General features: G+C 44.7%; 1 protein-coding gene across 1 annotated transcript in view; it reads right to left on the reverse strand.

Annotated features, from left to right (window-relative positions):
- The window catches only part of LOC137327705 (ethanolamine kinase 1-like), a 363,642-nt gene that overhangs the window by 106,926 nt on the left and 232,198 nt on the right, over positions 1–24,518 (reverse strand). Inside the window, exons 5-6 of the mRNA XM_067993503.1 lie at positions 23,831–23,914; positions 6,918–7,078 (exon numbers count right to left, since the gene is read on the reverse strand). Coding sequence (XP_067849604.1) covers positions 6,918–7,078; positions 23,831–23,914 — 245 coding nt within the window. The remainder of the gene's footprint in view (positions 1–6,917; positions 7,079–23,830; positions 23,915–24,518) is intronic.

A 24,518-nucleotide genomic window follows, 5' to 3' on the forward strand; every position in this document is an offset into this window, starting at 1 on the left:
CTCCCCATATATGGGATGGAAGTTCTAAACAAGCTAAATGGGCTCAGATCAAAAAATCCTGAGGGACAGATGAGGTAAATGCACAAAAGGATTCACATTTCCTGTGAAAGAGGCCCAATTGTCCCCAAAGCTCTTTTTACAACTTACAAATAAACTCAGAAGATCAGATACTAACATGCGACTAGTACTCTAGCTCTTAGCGAGGCCTTCAATAGATAATTTTCAAGATACATGTACACTTTGAAGTGCCAAAGGTTGGGATTTGGCGCTGGCACAGAGAAGTACCCTCACAAGCAACTGCTTAGGACCTGATTGAAAATTTACATATATCCTGTTTTGCCTACAAATAGCCAAGGCAATTTGATCTCATTTAAAAAGCATCACAGGTAAAAATAAAGATCTCTTATTATTAAATGAATGTTAGTTTCTGAGAATGATTTTGAAATGACAAATGTTCCATAATGTGAGTCTTTGCCAGAATTGGAAGTTGTGTCAGAAATGCTAGTTTTCCTCTGTTACATTAGCTGTATTCTCAACTTTTACAGGTCATTAAAACTCTTTGGCTATGCATACGGAGAGATGTTACAGACTGTTCACTATTCTTTTTCTTTGCACATATGTATTGGAGTAAATTGATTGGAAAAGTTAAAAATAAGAAATTTTAGGATTGCGTTACCGTGTGCAGTAAATCTTCACAGCCTGTGAGAGACAGGTTTTAAAGACGGCTGAGAGGTACTTTAACCCATGGAAATATGCACAAGATCACACTTGCTAATCTCTGGAAGAAGGTGTGCATGACCGTTAATGGGACTTGCTTGACAGACTATAATAATTTAACTCCTGCTGTTCAGAAAGGGGCAATTACAGAGCCAATGTGATTGCAGAAGGCAACTCCATCTGAAAGGGGAGAGGAGGAGCTAGGTGAAGGTCCACTACCTGTTGGCTCGGTTGGATTTGGTTTGATTATCAAAGCGCAATCATGAGCTTTAACTAAAAATGCAACCCTGGGGACACTCCCTCTCCTTTTCTCTTCCCTTCACTGAGCCACAGTTTCAGTTTCTCTTTCCCCCTTTCTAGTAGCAGAGGTCACAAAGGAACACATACTGGTAGGAAATTAATCTAAATATTTTACTGTATGTGAACACAAGAATGCAAGTATTTTTAGGAACAGGAAAGGGTTAATAGGGTCAACTAGCCTGAAACTTTTTAATAGAAAATTTGAGTGTTTGGGGGTAATTTTAACTTTTGGCGATAGTGTAAAACGGGTGATATCGGATCGGCCGCCCGTTATACATCTCTCCTGAATTTCCTCCATTGAGGTCAATTTCCCCCTTTGTCTCCAGTTTTCTTGGTGATTATTTCACTTTACTTAAGCTTTGCTGTAAGTAGAGCAGAACCGCTGGTCTGTTTGGTTTACCTGCTGTGCTGTGTGTTAATAAAGTGCTTCTATCCTATTCAACCATAGGCAGAACTCCATCTGAACCAGCTGATGTGCATGGAAAGCATGGCTGGGCAATGAAACTGGGTCCCCATTATACATACCCAGAATTTTCATATAAGTCTACAAATTACATCGTGCGATAGTATCATATGAACATCTAGCACATAATTTGTAAGCAATTACTTCATCTGCTATTTTATTGGCGACGTTAACCTATGTATTTTAGTGACATTGAGCTTATTGAAAGAAAAAATCAAACTTAAAAATAACTTGAAAATGAACCTTACATATATCTTAATTCTAGTCAAATGGATTTGACTGAATGACATAACGTCAGTGATTAAACCTTGCAACAGTGTGCAATGGCTGTCACAGCAAACATTATAAATTCCCTGTTGCCAAATTTAAAGAAGAAAATTCTGTGTTTTATTATGAAAAACAATAAAAATCTTAAATGAAAAGGGACTGTTAGGCCTTTATGAGCTCTTAAGGAGCTCTGTGGAAATGAAGAGTGTATTTACATCTAAGAGTATCTCCGGCACCCATGAGTTCATTGTGATTTCCGCACATTTGTTGACAGACAAAGGCAACCTTCTATAGCACTCTCGGGGAGAAGGAGTGCCCAGCTGTGGAGGTCCAAACACAATGGAGTCATTGTGTGCTCTGGCAGAATTGAGAAGGGCCTCTCGGAGACTATATTGCATCAAGGCTAGATTTCTATATTTACAGCTGTTTCTCCTAGAGTAATAGATTTTCACTTGGCAATTAAAGAAGGAGCTTAGCCCTGAATTCCCAGCGCTCACATCAGGACTCTTACCTCTTTTAAAAGGATGATGGCAAAAAAAACAAGGTATTGTTCTAGTCTGATGAGAGGCTAATATTGTGTACACTACGTTTGAGACACAAACTAATTGTTACAGTGTTCTCAAAATATGTGCCCTCAAGATACTGGGGGAATCAGACTAATTATTAGATAGATAAAACCAAGTACTTCACCTAAGGATTACCAAACAATTCATGATACACAAGCTCACAAGAAAGATACAGATGACTAAGGCTATACAGCTCATCCTAACTCATCCATCCAGATAAAACCTACAGCTCCCCCATCACAGCATCCAACTGTTTCTTAAATGATTCCAATGTTGTGCTGTTATTACCCTCCCAAACAGTCTATTTCAAGTGTTCATCACTCTTTGTATGGAAAAACGTCTGACATCAGTCCTAAATTTGTCTTGCACCAAGAATTGCCTCCCATGCTCTCAATGCCCAGATGCAGTTCAGTACTGTTGCTTACCAAGAAGTTTGACTTGACATCATTCTATCCGCCACCTCATTAATCTTTGGCAGAGGAATTTCGCTAACAAGCAAATCTGTTAATTCACTACCCTCAGTGTAAGCCTTATTGCTTAAACATTGTTTCTTCATCTCAAGATGGCAGACTTGTCCAATGTGGCTTTGATGAGACAATTCATGTGATGAGTATATTATATAGGTTATTATCCCCCACGAGTAAGGTGGAAAAGAGATCTGCCTTAGGAGTTTTCAACTTGTTCCGAGAACTCTTCATGGAGCAAAGAGGTTTCAAGGTAGGAAAATATAAAATAAAACCTTCTCTAGATTTGGAAGGAGGTGACACATGAATGCTTCAGCCATATATTCTATTAGTGAACTAAAAGCCATTGCACCATCAAAGGTATGACTATCCAGTCAGGAGTGTCCCTAATGCAGTCTGAATGTGGGACTGGTATCTCCTATGCCCACTGAAATAAAACTGCTTCTCATGCAGTATAGAACCTTGGACCTGAATTGCGTTGTTATAAGTAGTTCTGTTACTTTCATGGAGGAAACATGGATATGGGCCTTCTATGTGACCAGCTGTGGACAGGTTGAATAGGAGGCACTGCAAAATAGTGAGGAAAAAGCATGAGTGTTCGAGGGTCAGAATCAATTAACAATACTTTCTGGATGATCAACTGACAGAGCAGCATGCTGCAATTGATCTATTAATGATACAAAGACAGCATAAAATGGTTTGGAATCATTGGAAGAGCACTCTCTTTAAGAACATTTTCAGATCCATTCAGGCCCCTACACCCATATCATTTTAGTAGACATTTAATAGTGCCTTCGGACCTCGAGGAAGACTCGATGGTGTTTAACTATGCTTTATTACCAAAACTGCAATTTGTGGTCCAGTTCTAATTTGCCAAAATCCAAATTTGACATAAATAGAATTGCATATGAATCCAAATGAACTAATGTAACTTCCTTCACACTGTACTTGTTTAAGATATTTCTGCAGATGCACAATATCATTTGTAATTGAAGCGAAGGTTTGGCACTTTCCACATGTCCATGGCCAGTTAGCTGAGAGTGACTACAAAATATTGTTCCGTTTGTTATCCATATTTTATGATATCATAACCATTAACAGTCACTCACCAGCAAGTTACTAAAATACGATATAGGGTCTTGGTGGAATCTTAGCTTACATGTAGCCTGAGGCGATTTGTCGCCTGGTCCTATTTTAGGAACACACAGAGAATGTTGGATTAATCCTTCTGTGCTCAGACAGAAAACAGCGAAACCCCATGGACTTTTCCTAGACTACAAGCAAATTCCAACACCTGTCCCCCTAAGTCAACCAAGAATTTGAATGCATAATTTCTCTCCTCTCCCCCCCACCTCCAACACACACACACACACACACACACATGTTATATTAGACCACGAAGGAAATTGGATTCAACTGTGAGAATTTAGCTGCATCCCCCTCAAGACCAACAGAATTGGCAAGGAAATAAGATGTTTCCACCTCCCAATTTTCTGGGATAAACTATGGGGTTTGTAGCCAATTTCCAGGTAGCCCACTCTATGCCTGGAGGAGAGAGGGTGGTGCATCTTAATTTCCTTAGTCTAGTCCACTGTTTTAGATGCATTAGAATTCTTTATTGCTCTATGGAGACTCCTTCCATCTTGCAAGCTGGCCTTGGTTTCTTGAATTTCAATTCAGGAAACTCATATTTTGGCAACTCCAAATCCAGATCCAAAGTTCAAATTGATGCCAATGCTCATCTGTACCTTACAGCATTAAAGCCTTTGTAAAGAAAAGAGAACTGATGAAATTGACTTAGAAAAGCACGGGAGTTCAAAGAAATGTGGTAAATGTGACAATGGGAGAAGTTAAATTGAATATTAATATGGGAGGCAAGGTTATATTTGACACATGAGAAGGAAATGAATGTCCCTGTGGGTTAGATGACATGTTGAAAAAATGTTTAACTGAAAACACACGCATACTCCCATTTCCAGTCTGCTGATGTGATGACCCATCGACGTGTGAAGGAAGCCAGTGAATAGGAGAAAACAACTCAATCACTGTAAACTGCAGGACCTGTTACAAATGGATATAGTAATACTGTAATTCAATGTTGTAATGTGATTGAGACTGCAACTTAAAATTTTTAACCTCTCGGGAACAAGTTACAAATCCAATCTCATGGAAAGGATGATTGTTAAAAGTCATAAGTAAACTTAAAAAAAACCTTTTTTCTAAAGTGCAAAACTGCCCTGAAGTCAACACCTCATTTATCAGTCTTAGTTGTAACAACATTAGGAATGAGTTCATTGTTAAATAAATGTCATCCAGTACAGTAAAGCGCACATACTGGTGTATCATCAGGACATTGTGGAAAGCCAAGTGATACCAGATACCTGTCCAGGGAGTCTTTCCAGTGTTCTGCTCAACATTTCTTCAATCAATACCACCAAAGTAAATTCAGCTCATTGCTGCTTGCAGGATGTTGTTGTGCAGAATGGCTGTTGCATTTGCCAACATAACAATAGCCACTGTACTTAAATCATACATGATTTGTCAAAATTATAATTTTTATATTAAAATGGTTCAACAGCCAGAAACAAATATACGAGAAATACATAAATTCTAAAGATTAATTCAATTGCTTTTTACTTATTAGGAGTTCAATTAGTTTTAAGGAAGGCTATGTTGATAGGGTTAGATGAAGAGGGGTGGGAGGAGGCTCGTGTGGAGCATAAACACCGGCATGGACCAATTGGGCCGAATGGCCTGTTTCTGTGCTGTACATTCTATGTAATACTATGTAAACTCTGATGTTGCAAGACTGTACTCACTTGCACTGTGGGCAACTCACTCAGAGGTGGGTTGGTCTTGCTGAATTTTGCGAGGACGGAGGTGGCAGACATTCTTCCGTATCTGGAGAAGGGCCAAGATAAATGTACCCTTGTTTGTAGATATGCTTGCTTTTCCACCATGAAAGGCATGGCCCCATTGGACATGTTTCTCTCCTGACCCTCAGGGAACAACATGCATAGAACATGTACTCCTTTTCATTGTACTCTTGCATACAACTGAAATGTGAAGGATGTAATTGCAGCGGGGCACAATAATACCTTCCCATGGCAGTTCAAAGTTCTGCTGACACTGAATACTGGCAGCAGAAATACCATGCCAGTCTGGACCCCAGGAGGAAGGTCGTCTGAGCCTATGGGTGTTGAGAGGCATCCTATCATCTGTTAATGTGTTCTGTTTACCAGTCAGCTGCACACTATCAGGGGAAGACCAGGACAGCAGGGGAGCCCCAAGGCAGTTAGGGAACAAATGCAGAATAGCATTCTCTCACATCCACTGTGACTGGTACTATTGAGATCTTGGGCATCCAGTTACATGAGTACATCATCGGTGCATTATTTGGCATGGCAGATCACTTGGGAATAACAGTGTCAGCTGGCTTTGCCCACATTGGACACACCCTCTCAACAGCTCTCATGGAGATCCTGGCCTGCAGCTGTTGCCAGCGGGCAACATGGAAACAAGTATTTTGCAAGTATGAAACATGCAATCAAATTGGGTTGCCTGAAGCCGGCAATTTTTTTATGTACTGAAAGAGTCACTTTGTAGGCAATTAATTTAGTTGACTTAAGCAAGAACAATTACTTGTCAACAATTACTCTCCAAGTGTTCTCACGTATGAAAGAAAGTACTTCCATTTGTATGCAAGCATGATAATGTGCTATATAAATATGAATGTTTTCTTTCTTATATATTTAACAACTTATCACGTCCTCAGGATGTCCCAAAGCACTTCACCACTAATGAATTACTTTTGAAGTGCAGTCCTTGTTGTTATTTAGGCAAATGTAAACACGTAATGTGATTTAAAAGGAATGGATAATGTAAGCTTTCAAGGAATATGAATGCTAATATCCTTCTTATGCATCTTCATACTGAGCAGTGACCAAAGTTTACGTATCCATGCAGCACACATATACTACTGCCAACACCAACAGCACCTAACAATGCAAAGGAGGAGAACCTGGCATCTCTGATAGTGACCAGGACCCAACATTTTGTAGGTCCTGAGCACTGTTGTTTGTCATTCTCACACTGCCCCAATCTACAACATAAAAATGTCACTAAGCACTTGTTACTCACCAACGTAAATTTATTCACTTGCACATAGAGATTCTGCACTTCCAGATCAATCGCCACTGGCTCACAGCCAGTACATTCTTTATATACCTCCAGGTAGGCCTCGAGCCACTCTAACTGCATTTCCCGAGGTGGGTACATGCTGAAGTCCAATTCACTCACACCTAAATGGAAGCAAAACTTGATTTTTAACCCTAAAGCATGTTAATCACAGAACACCGAAACGAGACAGTCATGAAAATCAATAATTATGCCTGGAAGAATCTGGAATTTAGGAGCGAAATTTATAACTGAATCATATAAAGCAGCATTGCTTTGACTGCAGGAGCCAGCTATAACTTGTTCCACCAACCAAGTTCCTATTTCAGGGCCCAATGTGTCCATTTTCATATTTTTCCCACATTAGGTGGTTTATAATGCTACTGGAACCCTTCCATAATTTATTATCTTATACCACAGACCCACCATTGTGACATCTAACATATGCACACTTCTATAACTGTCATGTTTTTTTCTGTCACAGTCACATTTTATTCATTACTTCAAAGTAAAACAGCAGCAAATTTGAACTGAAGAGGTAGGGGACGGATGAATCAATAGCGAGTAGAAAACAGCCAATGAGAAACTACTAAGGACTTATGAAAACAACCAATCCTGAATGACCAATCAGGAGTGCCCACCAATAATAAAAAGAAGAGAAAAAAATTGAACCAATGGAATCATTCAACGCGCCTTGTGAAAAAAAACATCCGCCATTTTTTTTCTGAGTAACTGAAATTTCTAACATCCAAAATAAAATTTTAAACGAATTATAAACAACAAAAAAAATAATATTTCACAATAACATGATTATATATCCACAATTAATTGTCTTAGTGTTTTACTTCAGGGCATCAGCCTATCTCAAAAGCCTACTGAATATTTTCTTGCAGCATGAAGTTAATGGTAATCACCAACCACATTCATGCACTCTGAAAATGTGCAGCTTGCAGAATTTCCCAGCATATAATCTGTGCATCCTGATCATAAGCAGTTTGCATGCATCAGTAGATTCCTGAGTTGAAGCAGGAGGAATGTATCCACTCCTCTTGTGAGAATGTGTAAGTTTCTTTGCATTGTCCAAAAAAGAAATTCAAAACAAACTGGAGTATGAGTTCTCAGAGCCTTATTTCGTGGAAGTTTCACATTTAAAATATTAATAACAGCTCCCTTTCTATTACAAACTGCTCATTTTTAGCTTCGAGAGAGTTACACAACACATGGGGTTAACAGCTCCTGCAGTTTCTTTTGCTGCTACTTAGAAAGTAAAACTAAGATTGTTAATCAACCATGGGTTTATTTTTCTCAGTGGAAAGTTACTTTCTCCAAGTATTTAAAACTAGCCGGAAGATAAAGCTGAATGAATGGGTTCCTCCTCGTTGGCCAATATCTGTGGGAAGCATTGCAAGCCCCTCTGATCTTTGTTTTGGGACCTAATTCAGTTGAAAAATCTTTCTCTTCTGAAAAAAGTAATTTTTTTCTGGTGTGAAAACTTGGAAATTGTTAAAATAATGAACTTTTAAACATTTTATGAGGGAAGTTTTGTTTGTTTATGGAAATTTGTGTTTATTAAAAACTTTAAACTCAGGGGTCAGTATTGGGACCACTGCTCTTTTTGAGATATATTAATGACCAGGACTTGGGTGTGGAGGGTATATTTTCAATGTTTGCAGATGACACGCAACTCAGAAATGCAGTAAACAATGTGGGGAATAGTAACAGACTTCAGGAGGACATAGACTGGTGAAATGGGCAGATACATGCCAGATGAAATTTAACGCAGTGGTGTGAAGTGATGCATTCTGGTAGGAAGAATGAGGAGAGCCAATATAAACTAAATGATACAATTTTAAAGGGGGTCCAGGAGCAGAGAGACCTGGGGTGCACATACACAAATCTTTGAAGGTGGCAAGACAAGTTGAGACGGCTGTTAAAAAAAGCATATGGGATCCTGAGCTTTATTAATAGGGGCATAGAGTTCAAAAGCAAGGAAGTTATGCAAAACCTTTATAAACCACTGGTTAGGCCTCAGCTAGAATATTGTGTTCAATTCTGGGCACCAGACTTTTGGAAGTATGTCAAGGCATTAGAGAGGCTGCAGAAGAGATTTACTAGAATGGTACCAGGGTGAGATACTTCAGTTTTGTGGAGAGACTGTTAATCTGGGGTTGTTCTCCTTAAAACAGAGACGGTTAAGGGGAGATTTGATAGAGGTGTTCAAAATCATAAACGATTTTAACAAAGTAAATAAGGAGAAACTGTTTCCAGTGGCAGAAGGGCTGGCAACCAGAGGACACAGATTTAAAGTGATTGGCAAAAGAGCCAGAGGCGACACGAGGAAACATTTTTTTACGCAGTGAGTTGTAATGATCTGGAATGCACTGCCTGAAAGGATGGTGGAAGCAGATTCCATAGTAACTTTCAAAAGGGAATTGGATAAATACTTGAAGGGAAAAAAATTACAGGGCTACAGGGAAAGAGCAGGGGAGTGGGACTAATTGGATAGCTCTTTCATAGAGCCGGCACAGGCATGATGGGCTGAATGGCCTCCTCCTTTGCTGTACCTACTATGATACAATGATAACAATACCTTAGATGATTTAAGACAGGAACTAGCTGACAACAGAGAAGCGTTTGAAGGGGTGGGTGGCCTAAAATTAAAGCCAGAGTTCGGTCCCACCAATGCTCCTACACCTTCTGGACTCCACAGCCTTCTTCCTTAGGACTTTCTTCCCCTACTTCTGGATCCCAAGACTCTCTCTCCGTGCTCACAAATTCATAGACTGTCCTCCAAGGGATTCCAGACCCCAGAGCCATAAAAATTCTTCCAGACCCCAGGACATTGCTCCCAGATCACACAACTCCTGCCCGTGATGGCAGATCCAAGTATCTGACCCAATGTTACCAGAACTTTTGTATTCAGTGATTTTAAACTCCAATGTCTGCCTCTCAGTGCTCTCAGACCCAAAGACCCCTCTCAAAATATTGTTTGATCTTCAGACCCCATCCCAGTACTGCTATTGGTGGTCCCATTTTCCAATGCCCTCAAATTCCAGGGATGCCCCAATGCTGGTAAACCAATGTCCTTAATAATACTACTTGGTTCTTACAAAACTTCTGATTCACTGTGAGCAATGCCAGATATCTGCATATGCATATAGTTAGGTTTAGCGCTCAGGCCTTAGTGTTTAAATGATAAAGGGAAAGAGCTTTTACCTGTGTTATATTTAGGTAAGTTACTAGAGCTTAAGGTAGTCCTGCAGAAAAACGTGGCAATAAAATACTTATTTCACCTAGATATCATTTATCTTTGTAAACAGTTGCAGGGATACAGAAGTTTGGCAATCTGCCATTCCAGAATCAGTAATCCTGAGGTGGGAGCTAACTTGATGTCAAGATACCAGTGCTGAGAACACCTTTTATCACGTGATCTTGACTTTCTAAATGTTTAACATGTATTTTTCCTCATCACTGTCTGAGTTTTGTATTGTGACAAATATAAATGAATGTGTGATACAATGTAATATTAATGACAGGTGGATCCTTACTTTTTTCATAAAATATACTTTATTCATAAAATTTGCAGCAATATATACAATACAGTTGTTCATATCACATTCCAAATATACACAATACAGATTATACAATTTGCAGGTTACATCAAGTGCAGTTCAATGAACACATTGTACATAATTACAGTTCATGACACTCTAGGGTGCCTCATTGCATTACACTCAATACAGATTATTGATTACAGATTCATTACAGGTACATCACAGGTACATTACCTCAATTTGAATGTTACATTCTACCCGGGTTTTTTTTCCCTGATTGCAGCCCCTCGGTATACAATGGCGGGAAGGCTCTAAACGGTTGCCTTTCCCCACAGAGCCTTTGCGGCGGCCGCATCCTGCCTCAGTGCGTCCCTGAGCACATAGTCCTGGACCTTGGAATGTGCCAGTCTGCAACACTCAGCCAAGGACAGCTCCTTCCACTGGAAAACCAGCAAGTTTCGGGCAGACCAAAGGGCGTCTTTCACCGAGTTGATGGTCTTCCAGCAGCAGCTGATGTCCGTCTCAGTGTGCGTCCCCGGGAACAGCCCGTAGAGCACAGAATCCTGTGTTACGGAACTGCTCGGGACGAACCTGGACAGATACCACTGCATCTCTCTCCAGACCTTCCTCACAAAGGCACATTCCAGAAGGAGATGGGTGACGGTCTCGTCTCCACCGCAGCCTCCTCGGGGACAGCGCGCGGAGGTGCTGAGAGTCCGGGAGTACATGAAGGATCTGACAGGAAGAGCCCTTCTCAAAACCAGCCAAGCTATGTCTTGGTGCTTGTTTGAAAGCTCTGGCGATGAGGCGTTCTGCCAAATGACATTGACAGTCTGCTCGGGGAACCAACCGACAGGATCCACTATCTCCTTTTCCTGCAGGGTCTCGAGGACGTTACGTGCGGACCACTTACTGATCACCTTGTGGTCAAAGGTGTTTTTTTTGCTCAATTAAGATTGTATTAAAATAACAATACATAAGACATATTACAACATTTTTATGCATTCGATAAGGTGCCACATAAAAGGTTGTCACACAAGTTAAGGGCTCGTGGGGTTGGGGGTAATATATTATCATTGGTAGAGAATTTGTTAAAGTACAGGAAACAGAGAGTCGGGATAAACGGGTCATTCTCAGGTTGGCAGGCTGCAACTAGTGAGGTGCAGCAAGGATCGGTGTTTGGGCCTCAGCTATTTATATAATCTATATTAATGACTTAGATGAAGGGGTTGAGAGTAATGTATCCAAGTTTGCTGACGATACAAAGCTTATTGGGAAAGTAAGCTGTGAGGAGGACACAAAGGGCTCAATTTTAATATGGTGGCTGGTTGGCAGCGGGGGTGGGGGGAGAACGGTGAAGGCGCACATGGCAAACCCAGATTAAAAAAAACTTACCTTTTCTGACGCGATCACGATGGAATTGATGGTGATTAAAGTTGTTTCCGGGTTTTGCGCCCGGCAGCCAGCCTGATTGATAGGCTGGCTAGTGACAGGAGCTGCAACGCCGAGGGTGGTGGAGGGGGAAGAATGAGAGAAAGAGGCGTCATCCAGTGCTGGAACAGAGAGTGGAGGACGCTGAAGATTGGGGGAGGGAGAAGGGAAGATCGGGGGAGAGGGGATGATCGGGGGAGAGGGGATGATCGGGGGTGGGGAGAGGGGAAGATCAGGGTGGGGCAAGGGGAAGATCGGGGTGGGGGAGAGGGGAAGATCGGGGTGGGGGAAAGGGAAAGATCGGGGTGGGGGAAAGGGGAAGATCAGGGGTGGGGGAGAAGGGAAGATAGGGGCGGAGGGGAAGATTGAGAGAGGGGAAGATCGGGGGGAGGGGAAGATTGGGGGAGGGGAAGATCGGGGGAGAGGGGATGATCGGAGGTGGGGAGAGGGGAAGATTGGGGTGGGGAGAGGGGAAGATCGGGGTAGGGAGAGGGGAAGATCGGGGCGGAAGGGAAGATTGAGAGAGGGGAAGATTGGGGGAGGGGAAGATTGGGGGAGGGGAAGATCGGGGGAGAGGTGATGCTCGGGGGTGGGGAGAGGGGAAGATCGGGGTGGGGAGAGGGGAAGATCGGGGTGGGAAGAGGGGAAGATCGGGGTCGGGAGAGGGGAAGATCGGGGGTGGGGGAGAAGGGAAGATAGGCGCGGAGGGGAAGATTGAGAGAGGGGAAGATCGGGGGGAGGGGAAGATTGGGGGAGGGGAAGATCGGGGGAGAGGTGATGATCGGGGGTGGGGAGAGGGGAAGATCGGGGTGGGGAGAGGGGAAGATCGGGGGGGGGAGAGGGGACGATCGGGGTGGGGGAGAAGGGAAGATCGGGGGGGAGAGGGGACGATAGGGGGTGGGGGAGAGGGGAAGATCGGGGGACGGGAAGATTGGGGGAGGGGGGACGATCGGGGTGGGGAGAGGGGAAGATCGGAGTGGGGAGAGGGGAAGATCGGGGGTGGGGGAGAAGGGAAGATCGGGGCGGAGGGTAAGATTGGGGGAGGGGAAGATCGGGGAGAGGGGATGATTGGGGGTGGGGAGAGGGGACGATCGGGGTGGGGAGAGGGGAAGATCGGGGTGGGGGAGAGGGGAAGATCGGGGTGGGGGAGAGGGGAAGATCGGGGTGGGGGAGAGGGGAAGATCGGGGTGGGGGAGAGGGGAAGATCGGGGTGGGGGAGAGGGGAAGATCGGGGTGGGGAGAGAGCAAGATCGGGGGGAGAGGAGACGATCGGGGGTGGGGAGAGGGGAAGATCGGGGTGGGGAGAGGGGAAGATCGGGGTGGGGAGAGGGGAAGATCGGGGTGGGGGAGAGGGGGAGATCGGAGTGGGGGAGAGGGGGAGATCGGGGAGGGGAGAGGGGAAGATCGGGGTGGGGGAGAGGGGGAGATCGGGGGGGGGAGAAGGGACGATCGGGATGGGGGAGGGGGGAAGATCGGGGTGGGGAGGGGGGAAGATCGGGGTGGGGGAGAAGGGTTGATCGGGGTGGGGGAGAAGGGTTGATCGGGGTGGGGGAGAGGGGACGATCAGGGGGGAGAGGGGAAGCTCGGGGTGGGGGAGGGGGGAAGATCGGGGTGGGGGAGGGGGGAAGATCGGGGTGGGGGAGAAGGGTTGATCGGGGTGGGTGAGAGGGGATGATCGGGGTGGGGGAGAGGGGAAGATCGGGGTGGGGGAGAGGGGAAGATCGGGGTGGGGGAGAGGGGAAGATCGGGGTGGGAGAGAGGGGGAGATCGGGATGGGGGAGAGGGGGAGATCGGGGTGGGGAGAGAGGAAGATTGGGGTGGGGAGAGGGGAAGATCGGGGTGGGGAGAGGGGAAGATCGGGGTGGGGGAGAGGGGAAGATCGGGGTGGGGGAGAGGGGACGATCAGGGGGGAGAGGGGAAGCTCGGGGTGGGGGAGGGGGGAAGATCGGGGTGGGGGAGGGGGGAAGATCGGGGTGGGGGAGGGGGGAAGATCGGGGTGGGGGAGAAGGGTTGATCGGGGTGGGTGAGAGGGGATGATCGGGGTGGGGGAGAGGGGAAGATCGGGGTGGGGGAGAGGGGAAGATCGGGGTGGGGGAGAGGGGAAGATCGGGGTGGGAGAGAGGGGAAGATCAGGGTGGGAGAGAGGGGGAGATCGGGATGGGGGAGAGGGGGAGATCGGGGTGGGGAGAGAGGAAGATCGGGGTGGGGAGAGGGGAAGATCGGGGTGGGGGAGAGGGGAAGATCGGGGTGGGGAGAGGGGAAGATCGGGGTGGGGAGAGGGGAAGATCGGGGTGGGGAGAGGGGAAGATCGGGGTGGGGAGAGGGGAAGATCGGGGTGGGGGAGAGGGGAAGATCGGGGTGGGGGAGAGGGGAAGATCGGGGTGGGGGAGAGGGGAAGATCGGGGTGGGAGAGAGGGGGAGATCGGGATGGGGGAGAGGGGGAGATCGGGGTGGGGAGAGAGGAAGATCGGGGTGGGGAGAGGGGAAGATCGGGGTGTGGAGAGGGGAAGATCGGTGTGGGGGAGAGGGGAAGATCGGGGTGGGGAGAGGGGAAGATCGGGGTGGGGGAGAGGGGGAGATCGGGGGGGGAGAAGGGACGATCGGGATGGGGGAGAGGGGGAGATCGGGGGGGGAGAGGGGACGATCTGGGTTGGGGAGAGGGGAATATCGGGGGTGGGGGGGAGGGGACGATCGGGGGGGAGAGGGGAAGCTCGGGGTGTGGGCGGGAAGATCGGGGTGGGGGAGGGGGGAAGATCTGGGTGGGGGAGAGGGGATGATCGGGGTGGGGGAGAGGGGAAGATCGGGTTGGGGGAGAGGGGAAGATCGGGGTGGGGGAGAGGGGAAGTTCGGGGTGGGGGAGAGGGGAAGATCGGGGTGGGGGAGAGGGGAAGATCGGGGTAGGAGAGAGGGGAAGATCGGGGTCAGGGAGAGGGGAAGATCGGGGTGGGGGAGAGGGGAAGGTCGGGGTGGGGGAGAGGGGAAGATCGGGGTGGGGGAGAAGGGAAGATCGGGGTGGGGGAGAGGGGAAGATCGGGGTGGGGGAGGAGGGGAGATCGGGGTGGGGGAGAGGGGGAGATCGGGGTGGGGGAGAGGGGGAGATCGGGGTGGGGGAGAGGGGGAGATCGGGGTGGGGGAGAGGGGAAGATCGGGGTGGGGAGAGGGGAAGATCGGGGTGGGGGAGAGGGGAAGATCGGGGTGGGGGAGAGGGGAAGATCGGGGTGGGGGAGAGAGGAAGATCGTGGTGGGGGAGAGGGGAAGATCGGGGTGGGGGAGTGGGGAAGATCGGGGGGGAGTGGGGAAGATCGGGGTGGGGGAGCGGGAAAGATCGGGGTGGGGGAGAGGGGAGGATCGGGGTGGGGAGAGGGGGAGATTGGGGTGGGGGAGAGGGGGAGATTGGAGCAGGGTGGAAAGGTAGGTTTATTTTGTTTTTTTTAAACTTTGTGCAATGGTTATTTATTTAATTTATTTCATTTATTTTTGCCTGATCTGGCCCTCCATGTCTGGTTTCACCAGGCGTGAATCGGAAGCCATGGGAAAGCCACCCAGATAAGTTTAAAATTGGTTTAACGATCTACTATGTCAGAAATAGAGTACCATAAGTACCTCAATGAGGTACATTTGGGTCTTTAACTATGCCAGCGGGACTTCTGCATTCAGGAAGCGTGCGCATACACAGGCGCATCTGTGGAAACCTGGTAGTCAGTGGGTTGGGGCCGACTTCCTCACCTGCTCGGGATTTTCCCGATTTTCGCAGTCCCCCTGCCCCCAACGCTCTCACAATTTTCATTTGAAAATTGGGGCAAAGGATCTGCAGAGGGATATAGACAGGTTAAGTGAATGGGTAAGAAGGTGGCAGATGGAGTATAATATGGGGAAATGTGAGGTTATTCACTTTGGTAGGAAGAATAGAAAAACAGAATATTTATTGAATGGTGAGAAACTATTAAATGTTGGTGTTCAGAGAGACTTGGGTGTCCTCTTACAAGAAACACAAAAAGTTAGTATGCAGGTACAGCAGGCAATTAGCAAAGCAAATGGCACGTTGGCCTTTATTGCAAGGGGGTTGGAGTACAAGAGTAGGGAAGTCTTACTACAGTTGTACAGGGCTTTAGTGAGACCTCACCTGGAGTACTGTGTACAGTTTTGGTCTCCTTATGTAAGGAAGGATATACTTGCCTTGGAGGCGGTGCAACAAAGGTTCACTAGATTAATTCCTGGGATGAGAGGGTTGTCCTATGAAGAGAGGTTGAATAGAATGGGCCTATATTCTCTGGAATTTAGAAGAATGAGAGGTGATCTCATTCAAACATATAAGATCATGAGGGAGCTTGACAGGGTAGATGCTGGGAGATTGTTTCCCCTGGCTGGAGAGTCTAGAACTAGGGGGCATATTCGCAGGATAAGGGGTCGGCCATTCAAGACTGAGATGAGGAGGAATTTATTCACACAGAGGGTTGTGAATCTTTGGAATTCTCTACCCCAGAGAGCTGTTGATGATGAGTCATTGAATAAGCCACATCTTATTAAGTTGTCATCAGGACCTCACTGTAACACTTGTTCTTTTCTTTGTTGAGGTGTACCACATGAAGATGTGGCAAGGGCCAAGGACCTACATGAAATTTCTATCTCACTGTATGCACTATCTCTCAACTTAATTCCTCAAAACAGCAGTACAAGTATATCCATCCTGGGGGAGTTTGAGATTGAGGTTGAGGAGAGTGCACTGGATGATACACACAACACAGCACGGTCAAGGAGGAGCAGTTGACAGTGGCAGGGGAGGGGCAAGAATCTGCTGTCTGGAGGGCTAGCTGACGTCCATCCTCAGCTGGTGAGGACAGGATTTTGGACCTCTGGGGGCCTGCTTTGAAAAGAAGGATCCTTTCTGAGTATCAAAGATTGTTGCAGTCAATGAAGTCTGTGCCTAGCAAATTTCAGCATTGGTCAGTTAGTGCGAAGGAGTCCACAACAAACATGTGCATTGGATTGATGCATGAAATCTGTACATTGCATTCCACCGTATAGTACGTGGCATCTCCAGACACATGTGCACTGGAGCCCCTCATGGACAAGGCCCTGAGTTTATCCCTCTTGAATGCTCAAACCTGGGGCAAGGATATGGAGTTGCTTGCTCTAACAAATAATGCATGTCACTTGCTTAATTCATTTGCAGACTGCAGATTGACTGATATCACTGATGTCGCCTGTGGCAGCCTGTAAATGAGCCTGAGACGATAAAGTTCAGGCCTAAAGCGAACTTGACAGCCACTGGTAGTATCATGCTTGCCCTGGAGTTTGACTCCAGGTCAGTTTGCAGCCACATGACAACAGACTCTGCATAGATTGTTTATATGTGCAGTTGAGAGAGTAATGTGGATACGTACATTCCTCCTTTCATGCAATCCAGCTTGCTTTGCAACCCTCCTCCTCATTTTCTTTGTCCAAGTCGTGCAAGTAAAGAGGGATTCAAATAGGGACAGCCATTAACACAAGGGGTAGATTGCCTTTAAAATAAGTGCACCAAAAGCCTGCCTACAAACTTCTTCACCAACAGAGTTGACCACACAAAAAAAACAAGATCAGCAAAAGTAAAAAAAAACTATTTTAAATAATCCTAAAAGTTGCTGGCTGTCCCTTTAAATACCCTTTTTTATTGAAAGGGACAGCTTAATGACCCTGTACACTGAATTTATATGGGCAAGATTAAATTGTGCCCTTCCAGCAGAAAAGATGGAAATGGTGTCGACCACTAAATGATGTCACTTCCCTCCCATTAAAATCTAATAATGAAGCCCCCAACTATTTCTGGCAGGAGCTTCCGGTGCCTGAGCTGGAAGTGCGTCATTTGCAAAATGACCAGAGATCTAGCATCACCAATCTCTGTCCATTATCAACTCCATTATTCTGTGTGCACACACTTGTTTATAGGAGATAATGGACACAAAAATTGGGGCCATTTTAAACTAAAAATATGATTGCGATGTTTGGAGCATGATCTCTGTATTCTGTGTTGTTTGTAATTCAGTGTTCTCTTTTACTAATACAAATGCCATGTTCACTCTTGTTGCTCCTAACCTGCAAATATTTCATTGTATATGCTGTTCCTGGCTGTTCTTTTTTTGGAGATGAGGTAAGGAAAATTCCTTACCTTGCTCAATCACCCCTTCATTCTACCTGCTTTTAAAACCTACAGTTGGCATTACCTAACCACTGTTTCTTGTTTTCTCTCCTATTCTTTTCAACCATGGTAAAGTCCTGCACTATGACCCTAGGCCCTTCACCTTCATTTCTCAACAAAAAAAAATGAATGCCAGCATCATTTTATCAACAAAGAGCAAAAATGGATTACAATATTTGCACCAAAGGAAGGAATTTATTTTCCTATAGTAAACCACTAATTAGTGATGAATTCTGTTTACACCAAGAGAACTATTTGCCATTAAAAGTCCTGTCAGGGTTGAGATTACTTCAGACTTAACAAGATCCCACTGTGAGCATTGATTTGTCTGAATCATACAATTGACAAGATACCAGCTGATCATAAACCACCAGTCTAGGGACCACACATGTGGTACATAAACGTAGTTATCAACAGGCCCACTTTATCATATTTTTTAAACAAATCGCATTGCATTTGTCTGTAGAGGTGGCAGTTTTGCACTCTCTATCCCCAATTGTTGTTTTACAAAGCAGTCTGGTTTCTTTTTGTTGAAAGCAAGTAGACTGCTGAGGCCAAATGGTTAATAACACTAAAAAAAAATCAGAACTCTAGCAATCACTGTCACTATTCATAAAGCTCAGCTATCATACATACTTATAATAATTAAAAATAAAATAGAAGATAATGACTGCATGATTAATGATTCATGATTAATTACAGGAGGCAACTTCTGGATGTCACGTCAGTGAATTGTATGTCATAACAATGCTGTCTTCATTCATTATATCTTCCATAAATTATGATGTTAGTCATAAAAAGAGTGGAGGGGGAAACAATGCCGTTAGATGGACAACCGTGGCATAATTTCATTTGAGGTCATATTCATTATCATGTTAAAAACAATGACTGAATGATTCACTGTGTCACCCATTACTGTCCATTAAAAATCTATCCATGTTCAATCATGTAACAATATCGTAGGTATGTCAAAGATATGCATAGCTTCCCTTAGATTAGATTCAAAAATCTGCTTGAACCTTAGCCTCTCTCTTAGCTGGACAGGCAGAAGTTTCCTACTTTGCACATTCTGTCTCTTTGTTTCTCCCATGTGCTGTGGTACAGTTCCTCAGAGAATGGCAACCCTCCGTAACTGTGCCCATCCTACATGTACACACTGCATCACCTACATACATGGGGCAGAAACCTCGCTGATCCAGGTTTCAGCTCAAATTGCTCCCCCTAAGTGTGTGCCAAGCATTCTGCAAAGTCTGGGGTCAACCTCACAGAGGTCCACTCCCGTATTTGTGCAGTGATGACTGACCACCATGGAGAGAATGGCCAATCAAGGCTCATCTGCATTGGAAATCATAATGATAGAAGTCCTAAATCCAAGTGAAGTTTCTCTAATAAATGTGCTGGCTGGCACTATAGATATCTTAGATTCCAATAAACAGTGGTCTCTCTTGTCCAGTTTCAACATGCTGGGGGATAGGACTGGGAGAGCTATAATGCAGGGCTTCAACAATCTAATTTCCGCCCAGCAGTCTGTTCCCACACACATTCTGACGTAATGTTCAGTATCAAGGGAAAGGGAGGAATTGCCATATATCTTGAAGCTGTCTCTCAGGGCTGGCATTGTACCAGATAATGTGTAGGACCAGACTGCGACAGCAATATTAGATGTGCCACAAGCAGTTGCAGGGTTAGCTCATGACCCAGAACAGGAAGTTAATGGACCATTTTGACCTCAAGAAACCGTTCAACCAGGACCCTAGTGCCCACGTTCCTCAGGACACTGCGGAGGATTCCCCTGCTCTTCTTCAAAATAGTGCCGTGGGATCTTTTAAGTCCACCTGAGAGGGCAGACAGGACCTCGGTTTAATGTCTCATCCAAAAGACAGCACCTTTGGCAGAGCAGCACTCCCTCGGTAATGCACTAAAGTGTCAGCTTAGCCTTTGTGCTTAAGTCTCTGGAGTGAAACTTGAACCCACAAACCTTTTGATTCAGAGGCGAGAATGCTACCAACTGAGCCATGGCTGACAGCCAAAAAGCACTGCAGTAAAAACATGATTGCCCTCTTCTCTCAAAATGCAGTATGGCCACAGAATAGTACTCTTTGTGTATCGGGCGTGAAGCAAGCCTAAGGTTTGCCCGCCTGATCCTCACCGGTACTACAGTTGTACTACCCACATAATTGGCCCTCAATTAACTAAGAACAGACCAAAATCGAACCAGAAACCCAACTGATCTGTATGACTCAGTGCCACACCACATTTAGTCAGTCATTGGGATTCCTCCTCCCCTGCTATACATGTCCACACCCTCTGTTCGACATTTGAGCTTCTGACCAACGCTAACAAATCAATGTTGTTGCCAAACTGACAATGTTTTGTTCTCTGGACACATCCGCAAGAAGCCAGATCAATCCTTTGAAAACTCCTTTCATATAGGCTACATAACAGCCCAACTAGGTACCCATTCTACCAGTAGTTCCATTCCATGGATGGTAGTGATTCAGAATTTATAATGCAACAAACGTTTTACTATTTAGTAATAAACGGGCAGCAATAAAGACAGTCATAAAACTTGGCACAATAAATTTTGTCCATCAGAGATTATTAAATTTATTTAAGTGATAAAGTCTGTTATGGGACAGGGTACGAGATAATAAAAGTTGATTTCCACTAATCAAAGAAGTAAATAGTTAATAAAACAACAACATTTTAAAATAAAAATAGAAAAGACAACAGCGGCAATGCCAAGTGAGCTAAGTTTTTCCAATCCTGGTTTTAGTGTTAAATCCTGACTGAGTTATTATGTTGTAATGGCCGCTGAACCTATCACAAGACTAACGATACACAATATGCTCGCAAGTTGAATTTTACAGGATCTCTTCCAGTTAACTGTTTACAATTTCTGGAGCAAATGAAAGGAAATCATGCAACCTATTTCATGAGTTGTGAATGACTGATTTGCATGTATGTGCAACTTTAGAACAAATGTACTATCCTGCTATTCTCTGCAACACTTGGAATTGAATTTCCCCTTCACTGCATGTTTTGGGAAATTATAGGTAAACAGCCAAGGTTATTTATTTTGCCATAGGAGATAAAATTGGAACATTATAATGGTACATTGCGAAGTGATACATTGCGGTAGGAAGAACGAGGAGAGGCAATATAATCTAGAGGGCACAATTCTAAATGGGGTGAAGGAACAGAGAGATCTGGGGGTATATGTGTACAAATCATTGAAAGTGGCAGGGCAGGTTGAGAAAGCGGTTAAAAAAGCATACGGGATCCTGGGCTTTATAAATAGAGGCGTGGAGTACAAAAGCAAGGAAGACATGATGAACCTTTATAAACAACTGGTTCGACCACAACTGGAGTATTGTGTCCAGTTCTGGGCACCGCACTTTAGGAAAGAAGTGAAGGCCTCAGAGAGGGTGCAGAAAAGATTTACGAGAATGATTCCAGGGATGAGGGGCTTTAGTTACATGGATAGAATGGAGAAGCTGGGGTTGTTCTCCTTGGAACAGAGAAGGTTGAGAGGAGATTTAATAGAGATATTTAAAATCATGAAGGTTCTAGACAGAATAGATAGAATGAAACTGCTCCCATTGGCAGAAGGGTCAAGAACCAGAGGGCATAGATTTAAGATGATTGGCAAAAGAACCAAAGGTGACATGAGGAAAAACTTTTTTATGCAGCGAATGGTTAGGATCTGGAATGCACTGCCTGAGGGGGTGATGGAGGCAGATTCAATCATGGCTTTCAAAAAGGAACTGGATAAGTACTTGAAAGGAAAAAATTGGCAGGGCTACGGGGATAGGGCGGGGGAGTGGGACTAGCTGGAATGCTCTTTCATAGAGCCGGCATGGACTCAATGGGCCATATGGCCTGCTTCCATGCTGTAACCTTTCTATGATTCTATGATATGTAAATTAAATGCTTGGTGGCCATCTTTGGTCTGTGAATGGGAGAAGAGCTAAGCATCTGACTTATCATCGCTTTTTAAAGCATTTTAGGGTGTCTAAGGTGCTAAAGTTGGTCTCACTGCCCCTGTCCCTGTCCAAGAGAGCGAAAAAACAACCAAGTTTCCCACATTTAACTGTGACCCAGTGACTCCTGCTGGAAAGTGCGTATATGTGGAAGTAGAATGAGGGTAGGATCCAGGTTGGTTGTGAAGCCCTTCACAGTCTAACAATCTACCAGAATCCATTGTCTGGGTTCGCACATGGCCACTTGGCCAAGCTACCAGAGGGCTGCTTTCTCCCATGGAACCAACAAAAACAGCAACTTGCATTCATATAGCGTCTTTAACATAGTTATAAACATCCCAAGGAGCTTCACAGGAGCGTTATCGGGCAAAAATTTGATACCAAGCCACATAAAGAGATATTAGCACAACTGAGGTAGGTTTAAGGAGTGACTTAAAGGAGGAGAGAGAGATAGAGAGGGTCGAAGAGGTTTAGAGAGGGAATTCCAGAGCTTAGGGTCTCGGCAGCTGAAGGCATGGCTGCTCATGCTGGGGTGAAGGAAATCAGGGATGTGTAAGAGGCCAGAATTAGAGGAGTGCAGAGATCTCGTACAGTTGTAGGAGGTTAGAAAGATAGAGATAACCATACGTGGACATGAGTTACTGTCCTCAGGAGAGGTGAGAAAAAAGCTAAAATTAGTACTGGAGTAAATGAAATAAACGCTACATCACCAATGAACATTTTATATTTTATCAAATACCCAACAGGGACTGAGAAGGAGAATGTTGGTGGGGGGAGGATTGCCTGGGAACAGTGTTAAAAAAACAAAAGAACCCCACATTCTCACTACACTGGAATCATGCTGATACATCTGCTCCCTGGAAATCAGGGGTGGTGCATACATGGGTGCTCAAGGGCCACATGGAAAGCTTCAATTCATGTACCTCAAGTTGCTGATGCCAACAGATCTTGGTGCTGTGATTGAGATTTATTCACCAATGAGGCAAGTGTGCTAAAAACAGCCTTTTTCAAACCTTCAGGTCCACTGAATTCCTCACATCATATCAGCAAATTAAAAACTATAAGTAAAATGGGATTGAGTTGTCTAGGCTTTGGGCCTGATTGCCAGGGCGTGTGGCACTAAGGTCGCAGTTTACACATGCCTGCTGTAAATGATATGATTATTCCTTATTCATTATATTTTTATATTGATATATTTTTAATGATATTAAAAAGCAACTGTGATACAGCACTGGACTTATCTCAGTGCATCATTCACTGTGCTTATAACAACCCTAAATTCCCCATTTAAATTGGGCTTTTCTGTAACAATTCTCTTGCTTCTTTTCTGGATTTCTATTCTCACCTTAGTTATTTTTTGGCTCCTTTCTGTTCCATTGAAATAATGTCTATTTTGGCTTTTTAAACACAAATGGAGAGTGAACCCGGATCTTTCTGCGATAGTCTGAGTGCAGGAGAGAGACGTAGCATTCAGTTGAAGCAAGGTGCAGTGTCAGTCACGTATCCTCTCAAATATAGTCAACTGACTTGCATGCGTTACCTATGCCCTTGAGTAAAAGTAGGGAAAAGAAATAGGTTGCAGTGTGCACAAGTCCTATGATATTGGCGCATGAGAACGGTTGGGATATTGTCCTGTATCTATGTAAAATTCCACTTGACCCATTTCTCAGGGCATCAGCAAACCCCAGTTTAAAACGATAGCTCTATTCAAATTGGTAATCTGTATCTTACCTGCAAATTCATTAAAATGGTTTCCGATGTCATATGCTTGGTAGTTGTAACCAGCATATTCATAATCAATGAACTTTACAACTCCTAAGAAAGAGTGAAAATTTATCAGTTATTATTTAATCGATGAATATGCAATGAAACTTTCATCAACACTGCATTCGTTTTTGCCGCCTAACAACTTGCATCAACTCTTCAATGCGATTAAGTTTTTTTTTCAACCTTCTCCCCATTTTCTTATCCATTTGTTGTCTCTAGCTGGGGTACGGGTTCCATGGTGCTGGTAGCCTTTTGGTACCTCAGTCAAGAGGCTACCGTTCATATGTGAGCTTAGACAGTGAACATCTGCAAGCATTGGAGAGTGATCATGTCCTTCTCTATATACTTTTCCATCATAGTGATCAGTGGTGGAAACCTTGGCTGATTTTTTTCCCCCTCCTTAGCCAAGGGGCATTAAAGTCAATTGTAGCACCCCAACTGCTGCCCTGGGTGAGATTAGCTAACTCACTAAAAACTGCCCCGAAATTCCTGTGCCCCCAACTTGGCAGCTTAAGTGAGTCAGGATGGGATTTCTACCCATGGACATCCTAGGAGGTGGGCCTCATCAGAAATTCCGGGGTCAGCTAAATTTCCTAATGCTGGTAGGACACTGCCTGTCCCATGTCCCTCCCAGGACTGAGGGGCCCTGAGA

The sequence above is a fragment of the Heptranchias perlo genome, chromosome 12 (assembly GCF_035084215.1).
Source record: "Heptranchias perlo isolate sHepPer1 chromosome 12, sHepPer1.hap1, whole genome shotgun sequence".
Taxonomy (NCBI): Eukaryota; Metazoa; Chordata; class Chondrichthyes; order Hexanchiformes; family Hexanchidae; genus Heptranchias; species Heptranchias perlo.